At 38.1% G+C, this 24,359-nt stretch overlaps 1 protein-coding gene across 4 annotated transcripts in view; it reads right to left on the minus strand.

The window, feature by feature from the left end:
* Positions 1-8,046: 8,046 nt before the first annotated feature.
* IGF1 (insulin like growth factor 1) overlaps positions 8,047-24,359 on the minus strand; it is a 69,615-nt gene continuing 53,302 nt past the window's right edge. For 2 of the 4 annotated variants that reach the window (XM_028121663.2, XM_028121664.1), the window contains exons 3-4: positions 24,014-24,195; positions 8,047-8,106 (exon numbers count right to left, since the gene is read on the minus strand). In XM_028121663.2, coding sequence (XP_027977464.1) covers positions 8,047-8,106; positions 24,014-24,195 — 242 coding nt within the window. Of the gene's footprint in view, positions 8,107-22,123; positions 22,286-24,013; positions 24,196-24,359 lie in introns of those variants that run through there. The other 2 variants (XM_088025670.1, XM_088025669.1) reach the window with 1 other exon arrangement.

A 24,359-nucleotide genomic window follows, 5' to 3' on the forward strand; every position in this document is an offset into this window, starting at 1 on the left:
GCGATTGTAAATCGGGTCAACTCCTTGATTTGTCTCTCTTCTGTCTTGTTGTTGGTGTATAGGAATGCCACTGATTTCTGTGCATTGATTTTCTATCCTGCCACTTTACTGAATTCCTGTATGAGTTCTAGCAGTTTTGGGGTGGAGTCTTTTGGGTTTTCCACATACAGTATCATATCATCTGCAAAGAGTGAGAGTTTGACTTCCTCTTTGCCGATTTGGATGCCTTTTATTTATTTTTGTTGTCTGATTGCTGTGGCTAGGACTTCTAATACTATGTTGAATAGCAGTGGTGAGAGTAAAAACACAGGTTTTGATGTCCTTAGACCCAGATTCAAGCCCATCCCGCCTGTCTGTGACCTTAAGTAAGTTACATAATGTCTTTGAGTCTCCATTTTTCTCACCTGTAAAATAGGGTTCATAATAGTGCCTGACTCATAGAATTTTTGTAAAGACTAATGAGATAATAGAGGTAAACTACTTGGCATAGTGACTGACCCCTAGTAAATGCTCAGCAAATTTGAATAGTATTTTTATTTTATTTGTTTTTTTGGGGAGAAGGTAGAGGGAGAAGGAGAGAGAATCTTAAGCAGGCTCCATGCCCAGCATGAAGCCCGACGTGGGCTCAATCTCACAACCCTGAGATCATGCTCTGAGCTGAAACCAAGAGTCAGATGCTTAACTGCCTGAGCCACCCAGGTGCTTCTCCCCCTGCCCCCAACTTTGCAAGTTCTTTCTAAGGGTGAGGATGAAGTGTTGGATAGGAAGTAATTCCAGGGAGAGTTTGTTGAAAGGAGGAAGGAGTCTTACTAAAATGACAAGAGACACATGAGCAGCCAGAAATTCCTTAATGGATTTTAGTTAACAGTGATGTTTGACATTAGCAGCCAATTTCTGCCGTGTGCTTTATTGCCTCCCACTTCATCATCCCCAAAACCTTTACTGAAAGGCTGTGCCCAGATTAGCCTAGTGTGAATAAAGGGAGAAAAGTATTGTCTAGGGAGAGAAGCAATGAAGTTAGAAGCTCATGGCCATAGGCAGCAAGATGCTGAGCACAAATAGGACAAGGAGGTCTGGAGGATAGGGTTAAGGAGGGCTGTGGGGACTCTGAGGGAGTGATGGGAATCACGGTGAGCTGCACGTGGGAAAATAATAAACTGGTATAGCTAGCAGTTCCTTAAAATCAAGTACAAGTCTCCTGAGTCTTTTTTATATTTAGGTAACTTTCCAAATAGTTCATGGAAGTTTTAAGAAAAGAAAAATAGAATGAGATACTTTCAAACAACAAGAGGGAAATTATTAATCTTTTCACCTTGTGCTTCTACAAATGCTGCTGTGAGTTTGCTATTCAGTAAAGATTTAGAAAGATTTATTGAAATAAAAACTCAATGCTGAGAGACCACATTCTTATGAAATCTCACAATATGGGTAAATATTGAATGCTACTTGTATATTATGTGCCCTATTTGATAGAAAATCTTTTCCCAGACCCTTGTGTCATGGATTATAACTCACCGTTGGGTTACAGTGAGTGGGGTTAGTTAATTACACCTGCTTTATTGTTAATGCATATATCGTACAATTCATACATCTCTTACATAGTTTGTACAAGCTCTTTAAAACATTTATTTTTAAATATAATCTGTAAATTCTATAAGATATCTCCATTCTGGTGTATGATTAGGTTTATTTTTCTGGGTAAGTTTTCTTGTTAATTTGTTGCAGTGACCTTCATTAATAAAAATGCTACATAACAATAGAATTCTTAAGGAATGACACATTACACCAACATTGTCCAAAAGAACTAATTAATCAAACATGATTAATTTTAATGTAATTACTAAAGAAAGATATATCATTTTATTATGACGCTCTAGCCATACATTTTTCCAAATATGCTTACTTAACAGTAAATGTAAGATAATGATTCAGTTAGTTACAGTTTTAGAAGTCATTAGGATTGATATTTCTCTGCCATAAATGAAGAATGATTTCAAATACAATCAGAGTTAATTTAATAAAAAATATGCTTTTGAACTAAGATAGATATAATGAATGACCAATCATTATTTTCTGGGTTCAAAGTAGCAGGGAAAAATTCAGTGTCTGTAAGTGTACTTATCACACTTGGCCTATAATTGTGATAAAACCATATGAAGCAAAACACATGATGTAATCCCAGTTCTCATAGTTCATTAACTCTCTTAGTAACAAGAGATCTGACATGGTATTTGGGGCCTTTATGTAAACTGAATACAAGCTGCATGGTGTTTGAAAGATTTTAATATTTTGAATAGACATTTTAATGATACACAGACACAGATAAGAGATGTGAGTAGACAGTTTGAGGTTTCAGAGTCCCTCCTGCAGTGTGTTTAGCAGCAGGTACAAGATAAATATCCAAACAAAATCAGATTAAGGGATTAACAGAAGTGACTTTGCTCTGGGTAGGTAAATGGGGCCAGTGGGTGACTTGGAAGGGATTTTTGAGTTTTGTTTTTTTTTTTTTTCCAACTTTTACATCAGTGCATTTTGGGCAAAAGAAAATGAATAATGTTTACTTTTTGGATGCAGTAGGTCTGGGCAATTAAATAAAAGGCAGATTCTAAGGTTTACAAAAGGTCATTCTGAAGGTATCAGGGGATTCAGCAGGGATAGAGTAGGAGAAACTATCTCCATCTTAACTCACATTTCAATTGGGCAGTAACATTGGACTTTTGTGTTCCCCTTTTAAAATTAACATTTTTTTCCTTCAAAGACCCTATCAATGACAGCTGAAGAATGGGGAGAAAGAGGGACCATGTTTAAGATCAATGTGTAATCATAAATTAAGAGGGAACATGTGGAATATATGTTTTTTAAAGAGGTCCCTTTAATTCTAGGGTTTCAGCTTGGTCACCCCTCTATAAAAATTTGAGGCAAATACTAAATGAATAAGGACTGGGAGGAATAGAGATAGTTTCAAAAATTCCCTGGGCCTCTGTTTTATCTATGAGAGGTTTCCCCCAAAAAAGTATAGTTCTAGATAGGACTTGGTTATTTCAATTGGTATCTTTATCCTGTACCATATGCACTTTAAAGCTTCAGACAGTCCTCTCGTCTCCTTTTTTTTAAATAGAAATCACACAAAAAAGATATCTATGTATCAGTTTCTAACACCTAACAGGAAAGTCTTTTAGAATATTAAAATAGCAATAAGCAAATATGTACTATAGGATTAAACACTAGCATTTAAACAAACCAAAAACAAAGAATCAACAAAATTTTCTTCTTGTTTTTGCTCCCTCATATTCTGAACTTCATGATCATTGCAAGAGAGGGGCATAAAGAATTACAATTCTTCTATTAAAATTTTTTTAAATAAATGATGCCATAATGACGGATAAATCAGATTTATCTTTTGAAAACACTGATGGGAAAGCCCAGGTGATTTGAGTGGGAATGCTCTTTCTTATGAAGAGAGCCAAACAGGAACCATCTCTAATAAATTAGTACACTCTTTTAAGATTAAAAATAGCAAAACCATTTTAAATAGTCTGATTATAGCTTCAACAAGTCAAACATACACTTCTATCTAGCCTATAGTTTTAAAGAGTCTATGTGGGTTTAACTTATCATCCCTCATTCCAATATAAAAAAAGAAGAAAGAACCAAGTCATTTTTGAACATTAAGATATTCATAAAGACTGTATAAAGTAAAAAACAAAAAACCCCAAAAACAAAAACAAAAACAAATCTTCACAGATTGTTAGCCATCTCTTTCAACGATTTCTCATAAATTCTTCTCTTTCCTTATCAGTAGATAACCCCCATCTCATAAGGAAATACTTTCCAACACTTCCCAATGAGATCAGTGATTGCTTTTTATGAGAGCTACTGCTCTTTGAGATGTTTAGATGAAGGGAGAGTATCTTCTATAAATCAGTAAATGCCAAAGAATGACTTAAGGGGGATGTGGCAGAAGCTATTTTTAGCAGATTTAATCTATGCATTTTATCTCTTTGTTTTTATTTTCTCCACTTGCTGAATACCTGTTTTAGAGCAGAGAGCACAAAAATCAGTAAGTAATTTCATCATGTTTTGTTCTGCCATTTGCCTGTAAGGTCCTTTTTTTCCCCATGTATACTCTATGCTCTTGATCGAGGTGTTTGGATTGGATAACATATTGCTAATTTTGCTGAGTTTGAGAGCCAGCAGAATAACAGAGCCTTCTAACTTTACAAAAATTCCATCTTCTGTCCCTACACCCCCAAACTCACAATTTGGTGAACAGTACACTACTTGTGAGTGATAAAAAGTTGAAAGGTGGTGGCGACTAGACCTCATGCTATTTTATTAAGCCATCTATCTATAGAATTGTTGTTTTCATACTTTAAAAAAATATGTCTATGCTTTCTTTTTTTTTCCTTTTTTTCCTTTTTTTTTTTTTTTTTTTTTAGTCAAGTACTTTCTTAAAGAAACAATAGCACCACATTGGCATAGCCGGCCAAACAATAAATGGGAAAGCAAAATGTGCTACATCTTCCATTTAAGCAGTCTCCCAAGTGCATAAACTAGTAACAGAAACCCTGGAGCCACAGTGCATGAGATGGTGTCATCTACACAAACATTGACATTCCAAGGAGGCGATGGATTCTCAAGGGAGGCTAGGCCTTTTTTTTTCCCCCAATAAGTTTTTTCAAGGAAGTGATTTCTTCTCAGTATTCCACTGGACTCTTAGATTGAGTGTGTGTGCACGTGCACGTGCCTGTGGGGGGGTGGGTGTTGCAAGTTTTTCTTTATTTCTAGAAGAGTGGATTCTGATGGAAGGATACATTAACTTTTTCAGTGGATCCTCCTCATCTTAAAGTGTTCAAAAGATACTGTAATGTCATTTGGGGAACTGGGAACCGAAATTTGATCTAGGTATTCAGTATTGTCAGTTAAATTAAAGCTAAGCCTGTAAACTGAAAGCTCATTCTTACCGATATTTATAGCTTTTTTATAAACATTTTGAAATTGCCTCATTTGAAAAATCCAAAGCAAAGCTTGTAAAAGTTTTGAGATGTGAAATTTTAGGTGCTCTTTTCTATCGATCCTGGGTCATTCTGCTGTAGTATGTAGATCAACTGATTTTTGAGGTTTTACATCGATTTGTCTTCTAGTTTTATTTCATTTAAAAATAAGATAGTGAGTTAGTATAATTAGTTAATTTTTAGTTCATTGATTTATGATACAGTTGGAGAGGATTATGTGTTGGAAAAAATGAAGAAAGATAATAAAGCTTTGCATATTAAAGCCTTCCTCACTAGGGTAGTTTTGGCTGTGAATAGAATTATTAAGTGAATCAAATAAGTCATAGATACTCTTAGAATTACCATATCCAACTGTGCCTGGAAACCCATAGGTCTGCAGAGGATTGCATGTAAACTGTTGCTGAGAGACAGCAATTTTAAAAGGTACACATGAAGAAAAAGAAATAAAAACCAGAAGTGCCATTTTGGGAAGAGAGGTCCAGCATCTAAATCCACAGAACACATCTGTCTGGAAAACAGATAAAGGGCAAAAATGACTTCTAGTTTCTTTTACATTTGTCTATAGTGATCACAACATTGCTCAGCCTGACAGAGGTGCTCAATTCAAGTAATGCTGAGGGTCTGAGGGTTTAAGCACTTATTGGCTGAGCAGGGGTACCCACTATATAGGGCTTCTTTTTGCATATGTTTGAAGATCCAGGAAGTCTTAGACGTTTTCTGGTTTCTGAACCTTGAGGTGAACCAGTGGGATGAAAACTAAAGATGCTATTTTGGTTTTCCATGTACAATTTCCAAGAACAAAGAAATACACTTTGCATGAAGTAATCAAGCCTGGTGGCTTTTCACCAAAAAGTTTGAAGGCAGATAAAAAGATCTGAATGATGGATGATTCATTGTTCTAATAAGAAAATCTTAAAATGTAGTTGGGAAACATTTTCTAGGTCACCATGGGCCTATCCTCACTGTTGGATTTTCTTGATATCAATTTTCAGTTGAATGGATAAGATGCATCCGCAGAAGGCCAGGGGTCACTCTTATCAGCAGACATAAAAGAAAATTTCTAGTTCTAAAGGAAAATTTTGCCTCTCAACTAGCAACTCTAGTCAAGCATATTTTAACAAAAATTAAAAAAAATGTATATGTAAATATAGCTAAGGATAAGAGAAAGTGATTTTGTGATTTTTTTTAGAATTAGATATTATTTCAATATTTGAAATCCTGGGCCATTTTTTTTTTAGGTGGTTACCCAAAGAGAAGGAATAACTATATTGTTCAAAATGAACAGAGTATCATTTATAATATTACAAGAAGTATTACTAGATTACTAGTAACTGCCTGGGTGAGTCAAGGAGTGCTAACAGATGGAGTAGTCCCTCTTTCACTGGTGGAAATCTTTTTTTTTTTTCCTTTTCCTTTCTCTCTTTGCACTTTGTATTCATAAATCCAAATGCAGAATTCAGATCTGATTGTATATCAGATATTTCTTACTTATTTTGAAAGGGTTTTAAAAGAGATGGAGCTGGCAGCTTTTAACAACTAGATAATTGGATAGTTTGTGGGATAGCTACATTGACAAGAATCAGCACGTCAGGAACATTCAGCTGATCAGTTTCCTAGTTATGCGGTGAATGGGTTGTTTCTACAATTCCTTGCATCCCAGCAACTGAAGGGCTCTGAACTTGTGCCCTTATAGCAACCCAGAATAAAATCTGGAGCTTTATCTTTGTAATCTTCATACCACCCCTGTGAGGTAGGTAGATGGCGTTTTGCCCCCATTTTGTAGATGAGGAAACTGAGGCACAGAGAGGTGAAGTGACTTGCCCAAAGTCACACAACGGTGAGTCCGTGACAGAGTTGGCAAATGTTTATTTCTTCAGTGAGAAATAGAAGCCAGGACTGTTAAATTCCTAGCCTTCTGCTTTTTCCACTCCTCTCTGGACTCCCCAGTCAAATTTGCATTAGCGGACTTTGTGTCTTAAGTTTTTCTTGGAAGTCATCATTGGGAGAATTTTGCCTTCTTTCCCAAATGGATGGATTTTTAGGACCCTTCCCCTTCGTATCATCTTGGGCTCCAGGCTTCTTCTGTTTTGCTTTCACCTTTTACCGTTTTGGCCAGACTCTTTCATATAACAAACTACAAAATAGCACCATTGTACTAAAAAAACAGAGTTTTACATACTGTTTGTGATATATCCTGTATTCTTGATATGCTAAATTTACATAGTGCTCTATATGGAAAAAAAAAGAGAAGTTACTAATCAGTTTGCACATTAACTCATCATTTGAAGGAACTGTTGAGAGTTTGAGACTTCCTATGCTTAAAACATATGCCTAAAAATGATTGGCCTCAAAATTTTTTCTAGCAAGATGTGGAAAAATAAAGCTTTGTGTCTAAAATAAATGAATCCAACTTATATTTGGTACAAATGCCACAGATGGAATCTTTTGGGTTAAGATCTTTTGGGTGTGCTACTTGACTGCTTGTTGCTGCTCTTGAGGAGGCCAAATTTGGCAAATATAAAGATGAAGTGGGGGGAGGGTGAATATAGACAAGATTATCAGACAATGTAAAACAAATGGCCTGTGTTGCGTAGAAAGAAGTGCAAATTAAAAAAAAAAAAATAAACCACTTAGACAAGACTGCTGAATGAATGGCTCCAGCAGCCAAGACTCAGAAACAAATTTAGTGCAACTGGATCTATACAACGCCCATGCATTTGTGGCTCTTGAGAAGCAGGGACTAAGATATATTTATATATATATTTTTCTCTATAGAACATTATTGATAAAGGATCAACAGCAATCTACCAACTCCAGGACCATTTTTGCAAGGTGCAAAGCTTTTCACAATCACTCCTAAAGACAATGTTGGAATGTTTACTTGCGTATTTCATTGGGGGGAATGCCCGTCTTTTGAAATGTTATCAAACTTATTTTTTTTGGTAAGTCTTCTGATGTTTATCAGGTAACTCCTACAGAGCAAATGATCCTGCCGGTGGCATGTCATTCTTCACAATTCAGGAAGCTCTTCCTACATTCTGTAGTTCTTGTTTCCTGCACTCCCTCTACTTGCGTTCTTCAAATGTACTTCCTAAAAATAAGGGAGAAAAAGTGACATTAATTTGATGAAGTTTTATGTACCCTACCCATCTATTTCTAACACTGGGTCTCAACCTTTCATATTTGATGCTTCATCGGTCAATCTCACGGACACCTTGAGCCTGTTTTTTTTCTAAGAAAGACATATGTAAGTAGATAGGCCTTTAGTTTTTAGTGCAGTCAAACTTTACTCAGGCTACTTTTATGTGTCCCTGGTGTCATGGGGACTACAGATTGCTTTATAATCACACAAAAATGTGTTTCTATTCATCTGCCACTATCATGGACTCGTTGACCAGAAGGAGAATGAAAAATCCAGAATTCTGGCCTGTGGCATCTTTTCCTACTAAGAGGGGGGGCGGAAAAGGAACACATTCTGGGATCATCCTCTGTAGTTTTATTGCATTTTGTTTTGGTTTAATTTTTGTAAAAAGGAGACATTTTTCATTTTCTTCTTTTTCTCCTATGGAGAAAGGGAGAGTTTTAGAAGTAGAAGATTGGGAAGTTTTATAATTGACTTAGAATCTGTAAAATCACAAACGTACTGAGCTGGGTTCAAATCCTGACTCTTTCAGTTTTAGTTATGCGAACTTGTGCAAGTGGCAATCTCTTTTGTCTCAATTTCATCTATAAACTAGCCTAACGATAGTTCCTACCTTGTAGGATTAAGAATTAAAGAATTAGTACCTAAAAGACTTATAATAGGCCTGGCACATGGTAAGCACTATATAAGTATTAGTTATCATTATTTACTTGTTATTATTATTTCATCTTCATTGGAAACCATTCCTGTACTAAAAACCCTGGGTTCCTTGCTTTGGTGCTACCATTCACTTATTAGCAAGCAATGCTGTTATCCAAGGAATATTGAGTTTTGCTTAGAATAGAAGCCCTATATAGTAGAGATCCATCTGTCTGTTCATGGTTAATATCCCTTTCTCTAAAACAATGCCTGAAATATTGCAGTTGCCCAATAAATAGCTATAGAATGAATTAAATGACTATACTGGGCCCTCTAATAATGTGTATAATCAAGTCATTGTACTTTTCCTATAGTTATTATTTTATCCTTGAATATATTTAAAAAGCAAAGTTTACACAAATAAGAAGATGTGGATTAAATCCGGGAGGAAATGGCATCGGCATGCATAAACATAAGGTGCTTTTTCTCTTGGTTTCACCTCTAACGAGGGGGCCCTTAGAAGAGGACATAATGAATCATTATTGGTACAGAATAAAGTTCAAGAATCCACAATATCCCTTTTTCCCAGAACATGTTTTCATCATGACCAAAAATAAGAGTTCTCACTATGGTGTCTGGAATCTCCAAATTCTTCCTTCTGGCTAAAGTAATGACCTCTCAACCCAATCATTCTTAGGAACTTATAGATCATTGTAAAGGACTTTGGAAACTGTTCAGACCTGAGACCTGCAGGGTGTGAGAAGCTGGGACAGAATTGACTACAATCCCTGGAAATAAAACCTATTGGCTAAGGCCCATAGGGATTTGGTAATTTCTCTTACACATTTTTCAGCTCTACCTGGAATGTTAGAGTTATCAAGTCCTTCTAAAAAGCTAGTTAGCACTTTGTAAGTTGACGGGCAATATCCTGTACTGACTAAATAGAGGGAAGATAGTTTCATTGTGTAAATATGTTTATTAAAATAACTAGCTCAGTGGCCATTGAAAATTTGTGGGAAGAAGTTTGACATTTGTATAGGATAGCTTGAAATGCATCTGTTTAAAATACTGGCACTTTTCCCCCAGATACCATACAACTTCACCAAGTCCACTTAACATGCATTTGTTGATATAAAAATATCCACTGTTAAGCTACCAGTAAGTTTATATTCCTAATCTTACATGTTATTCTGCATTCTTTTTTTTTAGATGCATTTTTAAATTTTTTAAAATTTTATTATGTTATGTTAATCACCATACATTACATCATTAGTTTTTGATGTAGTGTTCCATGATTCATTGTGTATAACACGCAGTGCTCCATTCAATACGTGCCATCTTTAATACCCATCACCAGGTTAACCCATCCCCCCACCCTTGTCCCCTCTAGAACCCTCAGTTTGTTTCTCAGAGTCCATAGTCTCTCCTGGTTCGCCTCCCCCTCCGATTTCCCCCCCTTCATTTTGCCCTTCCTACTATCTTCTTCTTCTTCTTCTTCTTCTTTTTTTTTTTAACATATAATGTATTATTTGTTTCAGAGGTACAGGTCTGTGATTCAACAGTCTTACACAATTCACAGCGCTCACCATAGCACATACCTTCCCTAATGTCTATCATCCAGCCACCCCATCCCTCCCACCCCCCACCAATCTGCATTCTTAAAGGAGTTCTCCTGAAAAATGGAAGAAAAACAAATGGGGCTACAGAGTTGTATCACTATTGTCCCAAACTCCTTGAAACATTTCTGTTTAGTATGCAGTGGACCCTGCAGATGGTATGTGGCTCATCAAAACCCCCACATGGCCATTATTAAGGATACCACTTCTCTACCAAACTACTAATCAAATTAAATAACAGATCTAAAAATATGCTAATTTGAGTTTGCCTTGTTTTCTCTTTAACAAGCATACCAGTTTAGAAAAAGATTTTAAGAATCTGGATAATGAGCATACTAGGAAAAATGCTCAAGAAAGAAATAGTAACAAATTAAAAGATGAGGTGTGAGATAATCTCTAGTCTTTCTCTCAAGCCAAATTAATCCCAGATTTACAGAAGAAAAAATTCAGGTATCTTCCATCCCTCTTCAAATTCATGAAGGCTGTAGCAAAAAGGATTGGGGTTAGATTGGTTAACCATATGGATCTTATCCTTTTCCCCAACAGAGAGATTCTTCTTCTTTTCTCTCAAAGCAGAGGTGTAAAGTGTCAGTCTGAGGACAGGGATCTGGCCTATTTCTTCTGAGTCTGTTTCAGCCTTGCAGCAAAGCCACGGGCAGAAACTAACTTGAGTAGAGCAGACACTGCTCCAAGTAGCATGGTTCCCATGCACACACGCGTAAGGTGGAGGCCATTCAAAACCAGCTGGGATGTTGTCTGGTTTGCATTTGGCTCCCTTCCCAGGCTCTCACATGTGACTTCTTTGTTGCAGACAATGACAGTGACAAAACAAAAGCACTCAGGGATTTGGTCTCAGTCGCATCTGTTGCTTTGCTTATTGTCTTAATTTAATTACATTGGCCACCCTTGACAATGGGCAGCAAGTGGAGGCATGTTAGAAGCAGCCGGAACTGGCACCCACCTTCAATGCACTTCTTGAAGGGTTATGAAACTGTCCCACATTGAGCCAAGCAAAAACTTTTCACTTCAACAGCTTGTCCAAGACAAACAAACCAGCTGACACTGTTTCTAGTATGCAACTAGACAGATTTTTGAAAGGAAAACAGTAGTGAGTAAATATTGTTTCCTACTGACACCAGGGAAGGTAAGATTATTAAAAAAAAAAAAAAATCTTGGCCCTTTAGCTCACTCAGGTTGGTTGAGGAAATTTATCACTTCGAAGGAAATGTTAACCAACTCATCAGGGAATAAGTTTCAGAACATCTTAATTTGTGATATACATAATAACACATTGTGTACCATACACAGATATTTAGGAAGCTGGTGAATGCCCTGAAGTATTACATGAAATTCACATTCTCCCATTGTCTCTTGGCTCTTATCCTAGCTCCTGGCTTTACAAAAGAAAGCAATCCACAAACTTTTTGATTGAAAAGATCACTGAGAGCTAATAACAATGGCAGTAACAATAACCTTGATTAACATTTGCGGACACTTTATAGTTTACGTGGTAATCTCCAGTAAAGTGATATTATTTGCATCAGTCTTATTTATAACCTAAGGCTTGCTAAGATTTGGTGACTTGCTTGAGGTCACATAAAAACAAACTGATAGACCTAGGACTAATAATTAGACAATTTATTATTTTAATAAGATACTTCTCTCACTCAGGGCTGGGCACTACATTATATATGTTAATTGCACATATTTTTCTTATTTAATTTTCCTAGTTCTCTTGGGGATAGATAATATGTCTTGTTCATTTTGCCTTTAAGGAATCTGAAGCTTAGAAAAGCTAAACAACCAGTTTCCTCTGATTCTGGAACTCACCAGTTAGCCATTCTACCATATTGCTTCCCCAAAAGATAAAACATTTTTGGGTGCTTCAAGGTCCAAATATCTTTCCAATAATAATAACTGACAATGTTATAAGCTGCCCATGATCCCAGATGGTGGTTATATGCTTGTTTAGAGGGTAAGGCTAGACTCTAAACTACGGAGGTGTACCGTCCCTTACCACAAGAGTGAGCTGGGCCCCATTTATATTATTATTGATAGGAGTTTAGTAGCACAGTATTCATTTAGGAAAAGCTAACCCTGTGGATATCATAAGCCTTTCTTTTTGCCCCACCTATCTTTATGAGGTTTTGCCTGAGAAACAGCATCTAAAAGAAGGATGATAATAGTCTCTTTAAATTTCAGAGAGGAAGCAGTGATGTTTTCAATAGACTATGTTTCCATCTCAACTACTCCAAACAAGTAAGTATTGTATGACATAAAGTCTAAGAAAAGCCTGGCACCCTATAAGAAATGCTGGGAAAATAATGTCCAGCATGGAATATTAGCAGCCTATTTTATATCAGACGAGATCGGACGCATTCAGAGTGGTATGGCCGTAGACAGCAGCCTATTGTATAGAAAAAATCCTAATTCAGCATTGACCTTCTCCTAAAAAGGGCAAAATAGGGGGGAAACAGAGGAACAGATAATTGGAAAGATCGCCCAGATATCAGCTCTTTGCTTGTAGAAAAGGATGTGCTCTAGCTACTTTGCTGGTTTGGCCTGGAGACACATGAAATTGTGGAGGATGATTTAGATGTTTCAATATCAAAGTTACTTCAGGGAATCACAAGTTCAAATTCCAGGATAGTTGGGTCAGCCTTTCATCTCTGGGAGCCAAGAGAGTAAGTGTCATGCGGTCTACTCAGTGCTTTGGGATGTGACTTTTTAAAACCAAAGGACAAAGGTGCACATTTCAAGAGACTTGTGCTCCTGGTGGGATGGTTGCCTCTTTAACAAAGTAAAAGGTATATAGATTAGACATAATGTCAGTCTGTTCAGCCTCTTCCTTTTTTCCTGGAAATTACCTCATCCTACCTTTTCTGTGGTTATGGTGGGAATGGCCATTTTTTCCAATATGACCCTTTTCTCTGGCAACGGTGAATGGCCCAGAGCTGACACCTTCCCCAAAGACAAGAATGAATATGGTGGGGATACAGGTAGACCCATTCCTGGGAAACACAAGATTCCTTTATTGGCAAACTTTTGATTCAAAGACTCCTCAGTGGCTTTTCTGAACATTTCCTTAGACTATACAGCAGTCCAAGACATTTCCACCCAACATTCTCTCTGCAGGCCCTTCTCCTTCACTTGGGGTCACACTTGCATTGTGTTCTGATGGCTTGCCCAGGCTCCCCGATTCCCCACCTATTTCACACCAGTATTTCCCCTAATAAAATCCTGCTCATTTAACCCAGTCTCATCTCTGTTTCCCCAAAGACCTGGGCTTACACACCTGGTTTGGATACCACCTCCCCACACAGGAATTAAGGGACCTTGAGAATCACTACATTGTTCTCTCCTCTCTTTCCTCTTCTGTAAAAAGAAAGGGTTGGGTAAAAGCACCCACCTCATAATGTTATTATGAGTGCAGGTGATCACGCTTCACATTTACCTGGCATAGTTGTGTGTGAGATAGCCTACTGTTTCAAGGGCCCTTGATTTTGATCCATTTTGTGAACTCATTTATTAGCAACATCAGTCTGCTCAGGCTTCAATGCTATCAGAGTCCACTCTGCCTCTACCTTTGTTAGAGCATTGATGTGCTGTAGAGTAAATATGTCTGTGTTTGTTTCCCCACGGAAAAGTAAGCTCCTTGAGGATAGGTAACATGTTTCCTTCACCTCTGTATCCTTCCCAGATGCACAGTACTTCCAACAAGCATAGCAAATCAGGAAAAGCTTGCTAAATTGTTTTAATTTTTCTGTAGAAGTAGTAGAATAGAGTTTAAATAGCAACCCTTGCATGGCTTCCTACTTCCTGCTGTGCTCTCTATGGGGACAAATAGCACAGAGCCCCCTCCTGTTTTGGAACTTACAATTGGTGGGTTGTGGTACAAGAAGTATCAACGAAAAATGCAGAAAAGAGAGTGCAGTGCATGGTTAACACACTGGAGTCCCTCCTGAGTTTAGATTCTGGTCTGGCCACTTGTTAGAGTAAGACCTTGGCAAGACATTTAGCCATACTCAGCCCAACTTTTTAAATCTGTACAATGGGGATAATTTTAGTATTTACCCTATAATCTAATGGTGAAGATTAACTGAAATAATTCACTATAATCCTTACCACTGGGCATGTGCTTAATAAGTACCAGCTATTCTTACTGCCCACTGCCCTTTTTATAGTTACTGTTGTAACCATCCCATAGGAGGGTGTTGCCTTTCCCTGGTAGGAGAAAGGGAATCTACTTACTGAGTGCTTAGAGCTCCCTGGAATGCTGGGATACCAGATGTACACTTCTTTTTTTCTAGAGACTGGTGCATCCCTAGGAATCCCTAGGATTTAGGGAATTTATATTTGTCCCATAATTATTCATGGATTATCCAGATTTAGCAACTTTCTTACTCTTCAAAGGATACCACCTGACTTTATTTCAAATATTTCTGTCTGTGATGTAAGAAATCACTACCAAAATTGTTTAAAATCCTGGGGAAAAAGAAGTAAAGGAAAAAAAGTGCTGAAGGGTATTTTCCCTTGTTGGCAAGAGGTATTTACGTTGCCTTTAATAGTCTTGAAGGATGTTGTAAAACACTTCAGGGTTCAGACTGCTTACACTGTTGATTTTATGGGCAGCTTGTTTAGTTAGCTGTTTGTGTTTGTGTTACATTTTTAAATAAAAAAAAAGTTTAAGAACACTATCTTTCCCAGAGGGAGTTGATTTTGGAATTATTGAAAGGTTCAAATGTTGTGGTACTTTAAAAAGTGAAACACCACATTCTAACAATTTCACTGATGTGTGCTAAAGATTCAGCACATTTTTACCTGAAAACTGGATTTGATTATTTTTTTTCTCAAGCCTCCAAAATGCCATACATCTGACATACAACTTATGCTGGAGTACTTAAAGTAGTATATGAAGTGATTTATATTGCCATGTCCTGAGGAGATGTGTGTCCCAGAGCTGTAGCTTTTGGTGTCATTTCAACGCCATAGTGATGAGTTCACAGGATCGGTAGGAAAGGGTGTTGCCCTCCTCCACTCATTCTTTGTGTGTGTGACACATCTGGGCAGAACACTCAAATACTGTGTTCTAAATTTTCCTCCTCGCTGAATTGAGAGAAATTCTGGAAGTTTGAAAGGCTTGTCTGAACTTTTAGGATGAACAAAATAACACTGTGACAAGTTAAAGTGATTTGCATCTGTTTGACGTTGATGGGAGCCTTTCAGCTTATAAAAGTAAACACTCATGGTGCCAGCAGAGCTTTTCCAGGACAGAAAATGGCGCAAGAACAATTCATGCGTGTATACAGTTTTTAGAAATCAGAATTGCTTCATTGTGCCAAAATCACTTCTACCTCTATCCTAATATTCATTTGAAGAAGGAAATAAATGTCATTATTTACAGAAAGACAAACCAGAGCATCCAACAGTGGCCTAAGTCAACCGATATTGACAAAGTAACAGTAATAGCGCTATGTATTTATTGATTCATTTATACTTTCCTTATTTTCTAGTCCTGCAATGCCTCATGGAACTATTCAAGCATGCCACCCACACACCATGACATAAATAACGCATATTCCCAAGTCTACAACAGTCAACTGATTAGGAATCTTTACCCAACCCTCAACCTGCCATGGTCTTGCACCTAATCATTTGGAATTTTTGTCTTGCCATAATTGTTATTTATAGCTGTGAAAAGAGCACATCATATTTTCACAGATGGCAGGGATGGTTGGTCTTTGATTACTTGACCTCCTGGAACTGGCCAGACAGAAAGCCCCATATAAACATTTATATATTTTACACAGAATTTTATAAAAACATTTGGCATGAGAATCCCATCTTAGAAGACGGGGCTACTTGGTCAGTTTTGGGTTTGATGTAAAATCTCTTGGTCTCTCAGTGGGAACTTTGGGGTTATTTTACCAGACAGAAGAACTGCCATCATGCTCAGTCTTTCATAGGTCTTGCTCTTAACATCCCACCTTCCTATAGAAATTTTCACCCTACTAGTTAGAGAAGCCAGAAAGGATGGTATAAACTATTGCCTCCTTCTTTCCATAGTGACAGTAATACACGCCTACTCAAATAAATGTATGTACCTTTGTATGATCCAATGGGAACAAAAGTGTATGTATGCCAGAGTGAACTGAGGAAGTTAGAGGTTTACAGTTATGGAAGGGGAAAGTGGCGGAAAAGGCATTGGATAGTTTTTGCCAATAACCCCAATCTCTAATAGAAGTAGGAGCAGGGGATGCTGGAATGAAGACAGGCTGGATGAACTGAACTATGATTGTGCTGGGTCAAGAATTAGACCTGAAAGTTTCTAAAGTTGCAAATTGGTTCTGTGTGAAAGTTTCTGTTTTCTGATATACAGAACCATTCTTTCTCTCTGTAGATCAGATTGGAAGTAGTTGAAATCCATGGATCCTTAGAAGATACAATAGAAAGAAAACCAACTTCTTTCTCCCTCTTCAATAATTTTCCCTTTATTTCCTGAATAATATTTAATTTAGCACTAAACCTGGGCCTTTGAGAAGACAAAGGAATAATGTGATTTCTCCTGAATGATGCTTAGTTTTCACATAAGAATTTGCCTTCACTGAAAGAAAAGCCAAGAAACTGTATTTACCTATAATTTTGGAAAGTGATTCACCCCAAATCCCTAGTGGTTGCAACAATGCTAGAACACAAAACTATGTAAACACACACACAGAAAGTAGGGAAAAGAATCTCTTTCTCCTCAAAACTATTTTCTATAGTTAATTACAGATTGTAAATTAACAGCAAGAACCTTTAGAATTAAAATTAGTTGGGTGCCTTATTTGTATCAAACTTCCACTTTTCAAAAGAGTTAGTTTCCTGAACATTAGCTAATAAAATAAAGATAGGAGTTTTCCAAAATGTTTTCTAGCTCTTGTTACTTATCTAGCAGTAGCCCATCAGATCTGTAATTGAGCTTCTAGTATATGGTGAGAACTTTCCTGGCTGCTTGCTAGAAGTACCAGATATGGACTCACAGGTCCATTGTCCACATCTCACATAATTTCGCTGCCATTCTCTATTTCTTTTTCTCTCTTTTGAGTTTAAACATAAGTCAGTATTTCTAAATAATCTCTTTTGGTTGCTGGATAAAAGTGAGGTAGCACTAAAGGCATTAAAGAGTCCCATCAAAGGTGAACCCCAAACATGCAGACATCAGGGAAAAGTGCTCAGATTTCAGTTAGCACCCTGAGGATGGAGAAGCTGATTTTGACCTGGAAGTTTCATGGCCACTGAAGAACATTTGCTAACCTCACCTGCTCCTTCTTTAAATGTGGGCTTGTCTTGCTTAGGTCAATAAATCACTGTCACTGATTTTCATAGCAATTAGTAGCTGGACTTTTAATCATTTTGGTGAGCATATAACCTGAGGAATTCTTCACTGAAAGAAAAACCAAGAAATTATATTTACCTATAATTTTGGAAAACAAGTCACCCCAAATCCCTAACCTCATAAAAGAGCATTCTGGTTTGTCTAAAACAATTTATCTTCTTATTGCTACCAAAGCCATCCACTTTAACTTCAAACTATCAACTTTGCCCTTGGATTAAAAGTCAGCTCCCTGTTACCTATTAAATAGTGAAAGGGCCTTATTCCCTTCACATAGACAAGTAAAGAGAATAGACCTCATCTTTCCCCCATAGATGCTAATGGACTTGAGAAATTGCAAAATGTATTACTTAAGAAAACATTATTTCCTGTTGGTGTTTGGTGGGAGGGTGGTCAAGGGGTTAAGGGAGGGAGGAGGGGCTCTTGGAGAACTTCTTTTTTTTGCCTTTTTTTCCACCCTTACATCCTAACAGCACGCACATTCGAAGCTGTATGAGGTTTTGTTTGTTTTCAAGAGATGTTTGAAAGAAGATCAAATGCTTGTGAAAGGCACTGGATCGGCAGCCCTAGAAACTGAAATGTCCCGGAAGCTGTGTGAGCCCGGAAATATCCCACATTTCTATTTATTTTGGCAATTTTACTTAAAACTAGTAAGAGCTGGAGTTCATGCTACAGTTAAATTTTCCTCAGGCACCATGAAATGAAAACACATATTACATTTGATTTTAACTGGTTGAGAAAAATGGTGGTTTTCTGAAAGTTCATTCTGTGACCTTGAAATAAAAGTTAACGATTCCTCACATGGGAGAGCTGAGCTTCCACTTAAGTTGGAATTATTCATAGAACTGGGGTTCTTTGGGTTGGAAGGGCTCTTAGGTCACTGAGTTCCCTTCTATTATCTGCTTGAAACCCAGCTACCACCTCACCAAAAAGTGCTGGCAAGCTTGGCCCTGAAGGTTTTAGTGATACAAGACTCACTTCCATTTAAAGAGATCTATTACTTTTTCAGATGGCTCTAATTTTCAGAACTAGATAAAATAATATTAACTAAAACTCTAATAGTGATTACCATGTGCCAGGAACCATTTTAAGCAATATGATATGTTATTTGTACACACATGCTCACATACACATTTATATAGATATTATGTCAATAAATCTTCACAACCATAGGAAGTAGAGTCAATTGTACCCTTGTTTGACAGACGAGAAAACCAAGGCATAGGTGAATGACATGATTTGCCCAAGGCCACACAACCAGTAAGTGAGAGTCAGGATTTGAACCCAGGCAGCATGACTCTAGAGTCTGTATTCTTAACTGCTATCTTTTACTGCCCCTTCAATCCTTATAATTTTCCTTCATGCCTAGTACAGAGGTTGGCACATTGTAGGTGCTCAATAAAAATATTTTTCGACAATTTGATTTCAGGATCATGATTCCTTCCATCTTCCCATTAGTTTTACAGTCATCGTTTGGCACCAAGATATGGTAGAAACAGAATTTTAAATGATGATTAATACTCTGCACACTTCAAGAAAGCATTGAGGAGAGAAATAGGTACATAACATTCACTATAAAGTACTACTCAGCCAGTTGCCACCTTTAGCAGTGGGTCCTTGAACAATTTCAGTTTAAGCTCCAGAAGGAAGTTCTAAACATGCAATGCGAGGCTTGTTGTCAGTGCATCTCCTTTGCCCTCCTTTTTCTTACTCTGTCCTTGCCTTATTGTCCTATGCAAGGATGAGAGGAATCATTTCATCTCAGCAATGCTACTTATTATTATGGTCTGTCTTTCTCTACCACTATTCAGCTTCCTGTCTCACTTATTTGTCCATCTATTTCATCCATCTATCCATCCATCCATCCATCCATCCACCCACCCATCCATCTAGCATTATATGCCATGTATCACTAGGTACTTGTGTATTGACACTAGAAAGGAGGAGATGGAAAGACAATAATAGATTCTTCCTATTTACTTAGTTCATATTATTCAGAAATCATATGTAGGCATTCAAGATGACTACTTTAGAGTTGATAAAACCCATTCCAAAAAGAAGTGTATTTTAATCCACAGTGTGAGAGTTAAGCATTCTTTAACTAGGAAGTTCCATTCCTTTTTTTTTTCTTTTAAAGTCTTTGCCTCACTTCTTTTGAATGAAGCTTATCATAGAGTATTATTATAGTTTATCCAAAGCCTTGAGTCATAATTGACATTTATGCAGTCAACAATAAATAGGGAAGAGATAATTCTCTAAGGAACTTTTCCATAGGACATGAATTATTAATTCTTCTGTGGAACTTGAAGAACCATCTGTATTTGCAGGCTACTCTCAGGTGGTGGTCGCAATAAACATTGGTTTATGCCTGAGGCTGGTCTCAAAGCATGGATGTCTTAGTAGAAGAACTCAGCATCTCCTGAGTAAGGTGACTGTCTAGATGGGCTTAGGCACCAGCCTACCCTTGTCTATTCAGATAGGCCAGGCTTTTGCAACCACAGCAGAAGTGGCTTAGCTCTCATCTGGGGCTTGACATATTTCTGACTGGACCTTTTCTTCCTGAATTGAGCCTTGGGCATGGCCTTATATGTTTTGTTATGTTATATTTATTATATATCCTGGGTTTTCACTGCACCATAGAGAAAGGATGATCCTGAAGTAGAAACAGCAGGGACATGAAGGACCAGGTGGAAAGGAGGTTCCTTTATACCATGACATCTTCAAAGTAGGTTACTTGGATGAAATACTTCACTTCTTGGTTTAGTCATCTTCTTACCCCAAGTGTCATCATTTGCTTGGGTGACCACTGCTCTCCTACACCCTCTCTCAGCTCTTAGAATTCACAATTTGGATGATCTTGAGACTTTTTGTTCTATATCTATGAAGATGCTAAGTCTACTAATTAAATCAAAGAAGCTGAAGGAGAAGATTTACAAGACCTAAATTCTGTGATTCTACTTAGCTTTTTTTACCTTCAGAGAAATCCAGCCCCTTGCTCTCATTCATGCCCTTCCTTCTGGTGGAAAACTATTAAGTTAATGGAAGATTTCATGTGCCGTCTATTTCTGCCCCATCTTTTCCTTTCAGAATTCTTTCTTAGTCCATGTTGATTATGGGCTCTTCTCTGCTGGCCAGAAGGAGGGCAGCTTAGAACTCAAGCATGCCTTTACCCTTTTATGGATCTCAGTATTCTTTTCTTTAAAATGAAGGGATTGAACCAATCAACTTCAGAGGCTTTTTGTCGAAGTGTTTCCATGGAACAGAAACTCACAGGATTTCATATCTGAAAAACTTGATTTGTGTGTGTGCATGTGCATGTGCGTGTGCGTGTTGTGTGTGTGTGACAGAGATAGGCATATACACAGAGTTTTACAGGAGATAGGATTAGAAGGCAGTAATCAGACATCAGAAGTCTTCTGTTATGGGCTGAATTATGTCTCTCCTTGGCCATTCATAAGTTAAAATCCTGACTCTCAGTACCTAAAATGTGTCCTATTTGGAGATAGGGTTTTTACCGAGGTAATTGAGTTAAAATGAGGTCAACACCTTCATCTGAACTTCAAGCTTCCAGAAATGTGTGAAAATATCTGTTGCTTAAGCCACCCAGTCTGTCGTATATTGTTATGGCAGCCCAATCAGACCAATACAACTAATACATCTTCTATATCTGATTCCAAAGTGCAAAAAAAAAAAAAAAGGAAAGGTTCAACGACCTCCTCTTGTAGGTTACCTCACCAGCCTCACAGGCCTTTAGGCAAATACTCAGTGCCCTTTGGCCTGAACCTGGACTTGACTAAGAAACCTAGCCTCCATGACACTGCAGGAAAGGAAATCTGGGAACTTCTATGACACAATTCAGTCTTGCTGAGAATTTTGGGCTAATATTTAACTCTGGACATACATTGACATGGCCAATTCTTCTATAATAGCCTCACACAAAATTTTAAAATGCATTAAAAAAGCCTTGGTTTTTATCTTAATTCTTTTACTCTTATTTGTTTTTTTGTGGGGGGGGCATAATGTAGTGTCTTATTTGCCTCTTTTATAATTTGTGTTCTTTTTTTCACTCTTGCCACTGTTTTTCTTTGGACTTCTTTGGGCATTATATTTTTCTTTTCATTCTCTCCATGTTTGTTATCCACATTCTACAACAGGTTCATTCTCCTTCCATCACATGCATTATCTAGCTCCACCAGGCCTACTGTTCTTCATTCCTCTATAGCACTTCCCACTTTTCTTTATTGCTGTCTGCTTCTCTCTCATCGTCCTTGCCTCTGTCTGCTTAGTCCTTCTCTCCTCCAGTTTCCTTTTTTTTTTTTTTTTTTTGCCTCTGCATTCAGTTTCTAGCTCCAGTCTCCCTTCTCTGCTCTTTCTTCTTTCCTTTCATCTGCTGACTTGCTTCCGTCCCCACCTTCTGTTCCCCTCCTGGGCGTTTCTTTGGCCCACCTTTCCTTCTCCTCTGAGACTTCGTTTTCTTGGTGGTAGATGGGGGATGATACTGCAAACATCACAAAAATAATTGCATTGAGAACAGGTGGTTCCCTTGGTGTGTCCCAGAAGACAGAGCCTTTGAGTTAGCCCAGAATGCCCGGGCTCCATGTGGTATAGGAGACAGCATTGGTGCTGGAAGGATGTCTAGGCCTCAGTCACAAGACCCAAATTTCTAGAACTCTGGGACTCATCTCTGACCCCCACCCCCTCTCCAGCTAGAAATTGTGAGACACTGGGTCACCTGGGAAGAGAAAGAATTGACCTGCGTTTGTCCCCTCAAGCACGCTTCTCAACCACATTCACCTAAGTTACTTCCATGATGCTTGCTCCCTGACTTACCCACTGGCTACTGTGTTCTCTGTGCACCAGATTATGCCTAAGCCCTTTCCATCATTCATGGTGACTCCCTGGGTTCACCTCTCCACTAAGCTCCTGGTCCTCCTCCAGGTTCAGCTGCAGTGTAGGACCAGGAAGCAGCACATGTGTCACTGTGAACTTCTTGGTTTTTCTTCTTATGCTTTCTGCACAGTGCTAGTTTTGGCTCCAAAGAGTAAAACCACAGTTTTTTGTTTTTGTTTTCTCGTTTTGTTTTTTAAACAGTGTCCCCAAGGAGACCTACTTGGGCTTTACTTTCCTTACCCACCCTTCCTCACTTTCTTTTTTCTCCTTCACCTATCCCCTATTTTTCAGTTCTCATTCTTTCTACTTGAGGACTAAAATTTAATCACTTCTCATTTGTTCACTCATTTATTCACTCATTCAACAAAACTTATCAAGTGACTAATATGCATCAGATGATTTCTGTATTTTTGATGGCATAGATAGTAGCTCTAAGGTTTGTTTGAAGTCTAGTTCATAGAAAAAGACACCTACAGATTTTGATCATTAGAAATTTCTAGGTATTCTTAGAGCCAAACAAAAATTTCTATGTTTGGGACGCCTGGGTGGCTCAGTTGGTTAAGCAACTGCCTCTGGCTCAGGTCATGATCCTGGAGTCCTAGGATCAAGTCCCGCATCGGGTTTCCTGCTCGGCAGGGAGTCTGCTTCTCCCTCTGACCCTCCCCACTCTCATGCTGTCTCTATATCTCATTCTCTCTCTCAAATAAATAAATAAAATCTTAAAAAAAAACAAAAAAACCCAAAAATTTCTATGTTTAATGGGTTTTTCCTTTAATAAGTTTGCCATTGAACATGAATTTCAAATAGTTCCCATTTTAGCATTATTTTTTTTTTCTTTGCAACTTTGCAGAATACCAGGACTTGAAAAGTTACATGCTTTGTTATTAATTACAATTATGAAAGATGTTAACACTTGTCCAACAGTTACTTTGTGCAGGATGTGAAAAGAATTGCATGTGTATTTATTAATTCTTAAAATGACTTGATGTAGAAGGTATTATTATCCCAATTTTACTGATGAAACTAAGGTTTGGATAGATTATGTTATTTGGCCAAGGGCTCTCAGCCGGTGACTGGTGAAGCTAGGACTTCAGTTTTGTCTGATACCAAAGCTCATGTTTAGTGACTGTTCTCCATTGTCTTCTGGTATCAGATAGTCCAGAACAGTGGAAAGAATTTGCAATGTGGAGTGACCAAAGGGATGGACGTCTGAGGTGAGAATGCTGCTTTTTTTGACCTGTAAGCCGGGAGATTGTGGGGCATAATTTGTTTGGCCTACCCACAGGTATCCTCAATATCTTGAGGATGGTGGATCCCTCCCCACCAGCGGGCTTACCTTCTGAGCCTTGGGCATGTCGGTGTGGCGCTGGGCACGGACTGAGCGGGCAGACTTGGCAGGCTTGAGGGGTGCGCAGTACATCTCTAGCCTCCTCAAATCACAGCTCCGGAAGCAGCACTCGTCCACGATGCCTGTCTGAGGTGCCCTCCGACTGCTGGAGCCATACCCCGTGGGCTTGTCTGTGCAAATCAAACACAGAGTGGCCTAGCTTTAGAGGGGAATTGGCTATCTTCACAGTTCTACCCAGCTCCTGAAGCCTCTCCTCTCCTCACACCTGGCAAATCTATATGTCTCAACATCTTCATGAAACTTCCCCAACAATTCCTGACCTAACAGATCCTTC

This window comes from Eumetopias jubatus, unplaced genomic scaffold (assembly GCF_037043125.1).
Source record: "Eumetopias jubatus isolate StellerSeaLion01/CBP00866 unplaced genomic scaffold, mEumJub1_p1.0 scaffold_8, whole genome shotgun sequence".
Lineage (NCBI taxonomy): Eukaryota > Metazoa > Chordata > Mammalia > Carnivora > Otariidae > Eumetopias > Eumetopias jubatus.